The 12,167-nt window shown below is 34.6% G+C and overlaps 1 protein-coding gene across 3 annotated transcripts in view; it reads right to left on the bottom strand.

The window, feature by feature from the left end:
* ZFYVE28 (zinc finger FYVE-type containing 28) overlaps nt 1-12,167 on the bottom strand; it is a 136,134-nt gene that overhangs the window by 39,083 nt on the left and 84,884 nt on the right. The window contains exons 8-10 of one of the 3 annotated variants that reach the window (XM_044681325.1): nt 10,640-10,670; nt 9,272-9,305; nt 4,804-4,828 (exon numbers count right to left, since the gene is read on the bottom strand). The exons of the other annotated variants lie outside the window; for them this stretch is intronic. Of the exons in view, the coding sequence (XP_044537260.1) occupies nt 4,804-4,828; nt 9,272-9,305; nt 10,640-10,670 (90 nt within the window). The remainder of the gene's footprint in view (nt 1-4,803; nt 4,829-9,271; nt 9,306-10,639; nt 10,671-12,167) is intronic. 3 annotated transcript variants of the gene reach the window in all.

The following is a 12,167-nucleotide window of genomic DNA, read 5'->3' as shown; positions in this document are numbered from 1 at the left end:
GATTCTTCAGAAGTGCTGACTGCATAAAAAACACAGAGAATAAAGACAAACTAGATAATTATAGGGATCACTAACCAGAAAATGAGAATCTAGAGCAGACTGAGAGGGTAAATAATGAAAAGAGTAAGAGAAATATTTTCTAGAAAGGGGGATCAAAATTGATAATTTAAAAGTTAATGAGTGACACTAGTTGAAAGAGAGAAGAGTCAGGGGAAATCTATTTGACTGAGAGGAAAAAAAAAGGGAAGGAGGAAAAAAACTGATAAAAGCAGGAGAGAAATGGGAACTAATAAGCAAAACCCCCAAAGGAAAAGGTTAACAAATCAAAGGAGGAGATTAGGGATGAAGGGAAGAGAGCTAGCAAGAATAGGGTCATCTTAAAAAAAAAAAAAAGATTAAGGTAAAGTAACTGAAGGTACATAGTACTGTATTTATAGCAGCAGCAGAAGAAAATAATAATTAAAAAAAATAAAAGCCAGATGAGGAATAAATAAATCTAACTCATAATTTTAAATGTGAATGGACAAAACAATTCAATAAAATGAAACAGAGGGAAAGACTAGATGAGAAAACAAAATCCTACAATCTGTTGCTGAAAAGAAATATGTGTGTGTGTGTGTGTGTGTGGATAAAACAAAGTTATATATGAAATAAAAGTGAGGGGATGGAAAAAATTTATTTTGCCAAAAGTGAATTCAAAAAAGACACATTATACTTTTGATAAAGCAAAGATAAACATCAAAAAATAAAAAGGGGCAAACTACATTATGCTGAAAGAAAAGAACAAACCAATGTCAGTATTAAACTTATACCCTCCAAATTCCTTAGTATCCAAATTCATGAAGGAAACATTTTCTGAGCTACAAGAAGTCAAAGACAGTAACACAATAGTGACAGGAGACTTACATATTCATGCCTCAGTCTTGGATAAATTTAACAGAAAGATAAATAAAAGGGAAAATATGGAACTGGACAAATTGCTGGAAAGACCTAAATTAAAAGACTTATGTCTTCTAAATGGAACTGCAAAAGGATGTACACAGTTATTTCTCAGTACTACATGGAACTTTTCAAAAAATTCACCATGTACTAGGGCACAGAGATATTGCAGACAAATATAAAAAGCAGAAATAACATATTCTTTAAAGACCAAAATTCAATAAAAATAGTAATTGGCATAGGGACCACAAATAAAAGATACAGACCTAAATGGAGACTTAACAATGAAATTCTAAATGAGTAGGTCAAAGAACAAAAAGAAATAATACTATGTAAAAGAAAATGAAAATGATGAAGCAACATACCAAAATTTCTGGGATGAAGGTAAAGCAGTCCTCAGGGGAAAAAATCATATTCCTACAAACATACATTAACAAAATAAAAATTAACAAACTGAGTATGAAATTTAAATAATTAGAAAGCCAATAAATAAACAAAACTAAAATCAGCACAAGCGATATTAAAAATTATAGAGGAAAAAGACAGACTGAAAACAAAAAACAGAAACAATCCAAAAAATGAAAAGCTGATTCTTTGAAAAGACTATGAAAATTGATTAACTCTTAGCTAACCTGATTTTAAAAAGAAGAGCAGAAAATAAAATCAATAATACAGCAAATAAGCAAAGTGGAATCAGCAAAACCAAAAGAAATAAAGAATATTAAAAACAAATTATGCATATTCATGTTAACAAAATTGTAAATGCAAAAGAAACAGAGAAGTACCTTCAAGAATATTAAATGACTAGATGGAGACCTTAACCTCATCTCAGAAAAGAAAATTGATCTATCTATAAAGAAACTACCAAAGGAAAAACTCTTGATTGTAATATATTCACAGGAGAGTTCTATCACACTTTTAAAGAATAATTAGTACCCATACTTCATAAATTATTCTCAAAAATTGAGGAAAGCACCCTACCAGTATCCTTTTATGAGATAATTATAGTCTTGATAACTAAATCAGGGAAATGTAAGACAAAGAAGGAAAACTATAGGCCAATATCAGTGATGAATACTGACTCAAAAATTTTAAACAAAATTCTGTTGAAGAGACTACAGTGATTTATCCAAGAAATCATTCTTTATGACCAAATTATATACTAGGAATGAAAAGATGGTTTAACAATGAATATAATTAATTATATTAAAAACCAAAATATCCCAAACCTCACAATCATCTCAATAGATGCAAAACGTTTTTCACAAAGTATAACTCTCTTTTATGCTAAAAAGCCTTACAAAGTATAAGCACAGAAGTACCTTTAAAAATATATTATAAAAGGCACCTATCTAAAACCAAAAGCAAGTATCATACATAATATGGATATACTATATCTTTTCCCAATACAGGAGTGAAACATGGTCATTTACTCCCCTCACTATTATTTGATGTAGTTCTAGAAACATTTTATGTCACATTTAATCAGCTTGTATAATGAAAAGTATTTGAAAAAGGCCACCATGAAAATAACCATGGCTTATGCGCTAACATCATAGAAGAGGAGGAAGAATAGGAATTCTATGAAGATGTTGATAAGTTCTTTGAATGAAATCAATATGCCTTTAGTATTTGATTTCAATGCAAAAGTGGGTATGAGGGAACATGTGAGAAATTTGCTGGAAAACATAGTTTAGTTAGTAGAAAAGAGAGATTCTAAAGGTTTGTAGCCTATATAGATACCTTGGAGTGTGGGCTATTAAGATTTTTTTCAAAAAGTAAGTTAGGAGGTATTGGATATGGCAAGAACTAAACAACATCATAAAAAGATGCTATTAATTGCATTTTGGCAGAAATAATTAGTTACTGATGTGGGAATAATTTTCAAATTATCTGTCTGTATAAATAAATATATATATATGTACATATATATATATCTATATATAAGTAGACCACTTATTAGCACAATGATAAAAATCAATACTAAATTAGAGAATAAAAATGAAAAGGTTCATATGGCCAAAACTCCAATGTGACCTATATAAACTATGTTAATAGCTGTTAACACTGAAAAATAGTATCTCCTTTTGCTTCCTCCATTCCCAGTTCTCAACAGATTCCCAAGGACAGGACTGAAGAGTTAGTAGTCATAGGTCATTTGGATATCATCTTAAGTTGATATGAGGGTACATTATGAGGCATAGTGTTAGTTATAGAATTTACCTAGTCTAGTTCAAGAGAAGGGATGATGTGTGCATGTCCAATGGAGAAGACTAAATGATGTAAAGGAGTGCCACTCATAATCCACATTCAGACAGTATAATTATATATACAATGCCATTGTCCCCTCCAGGGGTGATATGTCTAACCAGGTGATGAATATATTACTGCATGATTTGTGTATTGGTTCTTTCTGGATGGTATAACACATTACCTGTGTATATAAACACATATTGCTTCCACTGGAAGTGTTTTAACCAGTCTCCTTACTACTGTTTCCTAACATCCTTTGAGTATCTTCAGTTCTCTACTCACTTCCTTTGATGATGGTTAATTCTCATTGCCTTCCAATCCCTTACTGAGGATGAAAGAGTCTGGATGAGTATCACCAAAAGGAAGAGGAAAAGCTACTTGTATCAAATAAACCGAAAAAGGCTCAATTCAACCCCTATTATGTGGGGAAATGGGTGTGGAAGCAGGGATAAGATTGGGACTTTCTGGAATTATAAAGGGAAGAGAGTGTGACTTTAGATATCACTAGTGATAGATTAGAATATCCATTTCTAAACTTCAAGATAAAAGAGCTTCTCATAATGGGCTTTGCTCCTTCAGAAACTTTGAGGGATTGGGCCCTGATCTAAAACCTCAGATTCTGCTGTATCCTTTTCTTGACCATGATGCTTACTTCTTACCCAATACCTTGCCTGTGATAATATTTAGTTCTCAATTTTTACCTTTTTTTCTGGCCACTGTGGGGAGGGGATAGCTAGTTGGAAGAAAAACAAAAACAAACTTCCCTGCTGTCTGGTTCTACATGGTTTCAGCCAAGATCCCCAGAGAGAACCAGGGGGATGGGTTAGCACAATAGCAGAGTGTGACAAAGTTCTCTCCTTCCTTTTTACCACAGCCACATTATGAATATTTCTAAGTGAATTTTCTATGCTTCTTACTGTTATTGAAATTTTCTGGTTTTAAATGAAAAGTTTCAATGTTAAGAAAGAATATTATTTAAACTAGGGCTCAAAATATTATTATTCAATACATACATTCTTACTCTATGAGGCTTACTCTTTACATATGACAGAAATGTTACTCAAGTGATTCCCTGAAGAGCTTTGATAAGACTCTCTATACTGCTCCAACCTCTCTTGCCTGGAGAGGCCAAGAAGAAAACTAATATTTTGGGCTCTAGAATATGAAGAAGATGTAAATTTTTAAAAATCAAGTTCTTAAATCTTACAAAGATCTGCTTATATAAACTACAAGTATTCAAGACCAACATTTGAAAGCTCATTTTCCTCTTAAATATGATAAATTCAAGAAGCCATGCTTAGCTTCAGCAGATGGCATCCCAAACTCCTTTTTCTGGCAAGCAATTATGTTTCTGCATCAAATTAGGTATAAGCAATATTATAAACTATAGTAGGGAAGATATGTGATGGTAAACTCTCATCAAGGTAGGCAAAAAAATATATTCTTTCAAGTTCAACCCTTAAGTCCTGGACAATTGATAAATGGTTAGTGCAAAAGATTAGAAAATCTAATTTTGTTGCTGCAGGAATAGAATATACTGAGAGAGAAATCAAGTAAAGTGCCCCTGAACTTCAAAAAAAGACTGAGAGCCATAAAACCTTAAGTTTATACTGTGGTGTCAAAAGAACAACTAGTTCTTTTGGTAGGTTAGGGCAAGGAAGTAAGGGACACTGATTATTCATTGCAGAGAAGGGCAGATCTCTTACTACATGATTCAATAGCATGCTTCATTCAAAAAAAAAAAAAAAAAAAAGGATGTTCCTCTCTGCTTCTGCTTCTCTTGCTTAATTGCCTTTAAATGTAACCGTTAAGATTCATTGGAACTTTCAGGCAGATTGGTAGGGCTAGTTTAATATGGTTCCAATGGGTTTCAAGAAGTAGAATGTTTTAGGACAGAAAATCAATAAGGCCATGGTCATAGAGTATCCAGAAGCAGCAATACTTACCAGTGCCCAAGGAGAACTAAAGAAGAAAAAGTAGGGCACAGAGAAGATAAATTTATTTACGACACACGCATTTTTACTGATTAGAAAAATAGTGCAGATGATTGTCTTAGTAGTAAGTGCACATAGTGTGGTCAGGTGCCACTGTGGTATCTACTGTAATATCTATGGTAAAAGATACCAGGCACCATTATGATAGAGACTAAGGTAAACATCCAACCCAGAGATTTATGTCTGGGATGCATCTTTCTACTACTGTGGTACATCCCTAAAAACTAACATTTATAATCAATTTCATACTATTTCTGAAAAAAAAAAAACAACTCCAATCTAATATAGCATCTATGAAAACCTACTTATATTCAATACACATCTTTCCATTTGGATACTAATATTGCCAATAACAGTTTCTGCATGTGATGAAGTATAAAATACATTAGTGAGGACATGAATGATTGTTAAAAGGGATGGGTCAGTCGGAAGAAGTTTTCTCATGCTTTTGTAGATCTTCTAGGGAGAGTTTAAGAAAAAAACAATGGCCAAGATGGTATAAATGGATTATGATCTGACCAGTGGAGGAAGTACCCATAATAAAGACAATATGCAAGATCAAAGATCACGTGACTCATTTATTTCATAGGAATTAAGCTGGATAACCTTGAAGATCCCTTCTGACTCTAAAATTCTATATTCCATTGTGTTATAAAATCTTCATGATCATAGAGTAATTTCTCAGTTTAAATTACTATAAAACATATTCATTCATTATTTATTGAGTGTCTAATGTGATCTTGTGATATGTTCAAGTCAACATGCTAAGTGAACTGTAGTCAAGGAGACCAATTAGGAGACCATTACAATTTTGCAGATGAAAGCTAATAAAGGCCTGAACTAGGGTGGTAGCCAGGGGAATGGAGAGAAAGATATAAATGAATACTGTGGAAGTAGTCTCAAAAGGACCCAGTAATTGATTTGAATGGAGGAGAAGGGAGGAAGGAAGGAAAGGAGTCAAACATACTTGAGGTTTCCAGCCTGGGCTATAGAAGGAATAGTGGTACCATTAAGAAGGAAACCAATAGGGAAGGGGTCAAACCAGGCCTGGAGATGGGAGGTCCTGGTTTCAAATTTGGCCTCATATACTTCCTAGTTCTGTGACCCTGGGCAAGACACTTAATTGCTGCTCTTCTGCCTTGGAACCAATACACAGTACTGATTCTAAGATGGAAGGTAAGGGCTGAAAAAAAGACACAGAGTTCTAATGATAGGAATAAAATCAGCAGGAAGAAGGATGGTATTTAAAGGAGTTTGATTTTCCATATGTTAAATCTAAGGTGCTGGAAGGACATTCAGGTGGTGATATTCAAGGGTCATTATGAGAGGTAAGTTTGGAACAAATAGAAGAGGTTAAAGATCTAGATTTCAGAATCATTCATAGAGAGATAAAGTTGTTTAGTGGAGTGTCTCAGAAGTTAAGGCAGGAAGATTTCAAGAATGAAGGGATAGTCAATAGTATTCAAATGTAACAATATGAAAAAGGGTTAAAAGCCACTGGATTTGGAGACGAGAAAGTCACTGGTGACTTCTATAACAGCAATTTTAATGGGATGTTGAGGGTGTTGTGAGGAGGATTACTCAAAACAAGGGTTATAGGTACAAAGAAGAGTCAAGAACTGGAGAATAAATGGATGATAAAGAAGTGAAGATAGAAAGAGTAGATTATGCCTTCAAACTTTTCTGGTGAAAGTAAAGATAAAGGGTGTTAACAAGAGTAGGTGCTAGGAATTTGTATTTTTATTTTTCTATGATAAGGGATTAGGCAGAAGAGAAGGATGATCTCTAAGGCCCCATCCAAGGTTAACATTTTATAAGCTTATTATGAGCCAGTGGGAGAGAGAAGTTGGAGATGTAAAAGATAGAAAGGATAATTTATTTTAAAAGAATCTGAGGATATGTGAAAGAATTGGATCATGAGCCCTTAAAGAAGAATAAGCCTTGTAAAGGAAGGGGGACCCTTTTTCCTCTGGGCAGATGAGAAAGACAGAAGGAGCAAAAGTAAATGTTTAGGTGAAAAGGAAGTGAATGGTACTTCAGATGATCTTTCTCTTCTAAGAGTATCTTTAAACCTATCTCCAAGGTGAAAGCTTAGACTATCCCTCAAGGGGAAGAAAAAAGAGAAAAGCTTAATGACAACTAAAAAGTCAGTGTTGAGCACTAAAATACTAGCTGAATATGGAGTATGAATCTGTTGTGTAGTCAAAATTTGTCCGGCAAGCATCAGCACAATATTAGCTATTAGAGTGGACAGCATGTGAAATCATAGGACCTGGATTCAAGTTCTTATTCTGGTGCTTACCAGATGTATGACCTTGGATAAATCTTTTAACTTTCAACCTGAATTTCCTTATTGTAAAATAGGAGAATTGAAATAGGTGGTTGCTAGGGACCCTTCTATCTTTAAATCCTACAATCAATCAATCGATAAGAATTTAATAAATACCTCCTCTTTTCCAGGTACAGTGCCAGAAGCTGGAGATGCAAATATAAAGAATGAAGTAATTCATACTCTCCTGAAGTTTGCATTCTATAGAGCAGTGATGGTGAACTTTTCAGAACTTTGCCATTCCCCTCCACCCCCATTGCAGACTGCATGCTGTGTCCCACCCCCTGACTGTGTGCAGTTATCCACCACCTCCAACTAAGTGCTCTCCCCTCCACTATGTTTAGTGGTGGGGGACTGAGGGTGGGGCCTGCCCATGCCCACAGAGAGGTTTTTGTGTGCCACCTTTGGCATGTTTGCCATAGGTTTGTCATCATGGCTATAGAGTAAGGCTTTCTCAAGGAATCCATGACACACAAAAGTTAAGGAATTGACAGTTTCATATTCTCTATTACAATTTCTAATATGATTTTGGATTTTAAAATATCAGCATGCCAAACATTTAAGAGCAGTATATTTAAATATTCTCTTCAGAGACAAGAATCATCTGTGGGGAATTGATATAGCCGAGAAATGAAGGAGATACAAGTCTTACAAAATATCTGGATGCTACAAAATAAGTGCAATGACTGAATTCAACAGTTAACAATATACAATATAGCTATTTTTATGTTGGAAATTAGTTTAAAGTAGGCTTAAAAACACATGATAACACTGAAAAAACATTCCAAGAACCATGAAGGCTGGAGATATACATGCAGTAAATAATGGAAGATAGAGAGAATGAAGATAGACATGGATGTACAAAGTCAAAAGGAAGTAAGAAATCTGACTAAAATGCTGGAAATATAAGCTGTAAGCCTCTTTATCCACTCTTGTATGTTATGTTGGGTTTTCTATTTAAACCATTTGTTATGGAAATCAGCTTGGCTCCTAACACAAAGGCCTTAGTTGTTTTGTATAGTCTCACATGTATAGCATCTTTCCATAGAAAATATTACTATTCACTAAAGAATGCTATTTACCTAATGGAACATTCATTTCCTGACTAGGCTGGATGACACAATGCAAAGAATACTGAATTTGGAATTAGAGACCTGGATTTGAACTGTGGCTCTGATACTTAACTAATTGTGCAAACAGAGGCAAATTACTGCATTTTTTTGACTGGTTTTCCTTCTCCATAAAATGGGGCTAATGATATCTCTACTATAAACACCTATCTCACAGGGCTATCCTAAGGAAAACATTCTTTAAGCCTTTAAGCTCTATACAAATCTAAGCTGCTCATAGATTTAGGACTAAGAAGAAAGAACATTTTTTCTTGTGATTTTTAGTGAATCAATGAACTGAATTTTCTTAAAATACTTGTTTATTGTTATTTGGTAGTATTAGATTTCCAGAGAGACAGAAAGAGAGAGAGAGAGAATGAGAAAGGAAGAAAGAAAGAAAGAAAGAAAGAAAGAAAGAAAGAAAGAAAGAAAGAAAGAAAGAAAGAAAGGAAGAAAGGAAGAAAGGAAGAAAGGAAGAAAGGAAGAAAGGAAGAAAGGAAGAAAGAAAGAAAGAAAGAAAGAAAGAAAGAAAGAAAGAAAGAAAGAAAGAAAGAAAGAAAGAAAGAAAGAAAGAAAGGAAGGAAGGAAGGAAAGAAGGAAGGAAGGAAGGAAGGAAGGAAGAAAGAAAGAAAGAAAGTCAGAGAGACAGTGTGAGAGAGAGAATGTGTGTGTGTTGTCGACCTTGAAAAACACAGAACCACTATGAAGTAGTTAGAAAGAACAAGTCTTTAATCAGGATAAGAAAGACAATGCTCTCATGGCCAACACATAGTCATGTGCAAAATACCACACAGAGACAAACTCTGGGACTCTGGGAACACTGTCTTGGGAAAAATGGCACCTCGAAAGGGGATTTTTCCAATGTATTGAACAATACGGGATCTTATATACATATTGGAGAATAAAGGAAAGAGAGGACAATTGATTGGCTTACAAGGAAGGAAGATTCAAGCAAGGAGCTGGACTACCTAGAAGAGGCCTAGATACAAAAGGAGAAACTTCTAAGATAAAAGGGTACTTAAGATTTGATTATATCTACTAATTCTATCTAGGCTGAGATCATTGGGTACTTTAAAGTTTATTGTTCAGTCTGGGAGTTTCCTAAAGGAAAGTTCTCAAGGGACAATGATAAATTTTGGGGTTCCATAAAACAAGTTCATCAGTTTACATGTGTATTCTGTTTCCCTCCCTTCCTCCTCCATTTTTCTTTCTCTCTAATTTCTCATACACACACACACACAATTTAGGAGTAGGATACAGATCTGAAAAAGAAATGTATAGTGTCGATATGGAATCTAGAAGGCAGTAATAATTCAAAGGGAGAGCAGAGTTTAGGGAAATTTTTTTTTTTTAAGGATGGGGGTGGGTGGGCATGTTTATAGACAGAGAGGAGGGAAAATTTTTGAGGGAGGCAATGAAGTGCCACTGAGGGGATGTTAATTTGAATTTTGCTCTGCCAGGTACCTGTTACTTAAGCTTCCTCATCTGAAAAAAGAGAGGGTTGTACTTGATGTACTCCAAGGTCTTCCAGCTCTAACAGTCTATGCCACTGGGGATGGAAAGCCTTAAGATCATAGATTTTTAGTCTTGGAAGAGATTTGAAAGGTCACCTAATCTAACTTACTTATTTTACAAATGAAGAAAATGAAGTCCAAGGCTTTCCCAAGGTCATGTAAATGGTAAAAGATGAGATGGAAAGCCAAGTCTTCAGATGCCAAACTCAGTACTCTTTCTATTATACCATCTTCCAAGAGATAAAGAGAATAACTGTAATAGCGAGGGCCTGAAATGCCTGTGTGATTATATTATGGACACCAATACAGGGGTTAGATGTTGAAACAAGTGATATTTCTTCCTCTGAGAGAGTATATAGAATGAAGAAAAGGAAAATTTGAGGTAATGGAATTCTTTTTGAATAGCCTTGATCTTCCCCAGTAAAAAGTAGTTGATGGTGCAAGTGGATAGAGCCTAGGAGTTAAGAAGACCTGAGTGCTAATCCAGACTCAGATGCTTACCAGCTGTGTGACCTTGGGGAAAATCACTTGACTATGTTTGCTTCAGTTTCCATACCTGGAACATGGGGATAATAAAAACATCTACCTTGCAGTTTTGTTGTGAGAACTAAATGGGATATTTTATAAAAAGAGCTTGGCGCAGAGCTGGGTATATGGAAGATACTGTATAAAAACCTATTCACTTTCCCTTTTTTCTCCTTTTCTCTTTCCAGTAAAATAGGAAGCAAGGTCAATTTGTAGACAGCAAAGAAATAAAAGACAGGGCTGAAGGTAGGGATGGGAATGTGGTTGGAAACCAAAAAAGTTACATGCTTCTTGTTAGGAAATCAAATGAATAATTCGTGGAGTCATAGAAATCTGTGATAAAGTAAATGATTAAAAAATTAACCATAATGAGGATTGATAGTCTCTAGAGATGGTATAAAATATTTCCATTTTACACCTTGAACAGTATTAAGCTTAAGTCCAATCTTGAATATGGCATTCCTGAAACATCCTCTTGTACTTTAAGAAGGAAATATGTGTATCTTTCAAAAAGTTCCAAGGACAATTTTAACAATGTTTTTCTATTCTTTGTGAATAAGCATTAACTACAAGTAAATATAGGGCACAGGCTCTGCCTTATCAGTAGAAATTTCTCCAATTATCATTAAGAATGAACTATCCCAAGAGTTGGGAAAAAATATTTAATGCGTTAAACATAAAAACCTTATCTAAAAATAATCAACAATAAAAATGACTAAAGCTTAATCAGAATCTCCCCAGAGTGGGGAGGAATTTTGTAGGCTGAAGGTTTGATGAAAGGAAAAAAATAAAAGCATAAGGGTATATCCTCATAACTGTCCCAACCAACATATTTTTATGATAATATCATTAAGCTGTTGTAACCAAACTCCATCATGATGTATCCAGCCTTGGTGAAATATTGTTAGGTCATTTGTCTTAAACTATATGATCTTTATCATAGTCCCCTGCTAAGTGCCCTCTCTGCCACAATTCAGAGACATTGGCTTAGTTCTGTACCATGCATTTGACTGCTCCTGACAAGATTGTTTCATGATGTTTTTGTTGGTCTAATTAATAACATTAGTCAAGGTAAACTAGTTTTGTGCTCTAAGTTAGCTACTCCCATATTGAAACAGTAATTCTCTAGAGAGGTATGTCCAGGGAAGCTAGGTTCCACAGATGAGTTAAAGCTTTTGTTTGGGATTTTTCCTTTTCTAGCTTTAATCCCATCAACATCTCAACCTATTTATAAGGCTGGATGAGAATGGGAGGAATTCTTGGTCTGAATAACTGTTGACTCATTCATGTTTTATTTAAGAATGAATGTGTTTTGGTCTTTGGTCTTAGGGGGTGATTTCATTGAAGTAGACTATGGATTTTAGACAAGGGAACAAAAAGACCCGTAAAAAAGCTCAATTTGAGAAATTCAGAAACAGCAGACACAGACCAACCTAAGAAAAGTAAAGTCTGACATAACCTTCAGGGACTAGTAACCTTTTCTCTCAAATCTCATCTCAGAGAT

Source organism: Gracilinanus agilis, chromosome 6 (assembly GCF_016433145.1).
Source record: "Gracilinanus agilis isolate LMUSP501 chromosome 6, AgileGrace, whole genome shotgun sequence".
Taxonomy (NCBI): Eukaryota; Metazoa; Chordata; class Mammalia; order Didelphimorphia; family Didelphidae; genus Gracilinanus; species Gracilinanus agilis.
Note: the sequence above shows the minus strand (reverse complement) of the source record. Positions and strands in the feature narration are given on the sequence as shown.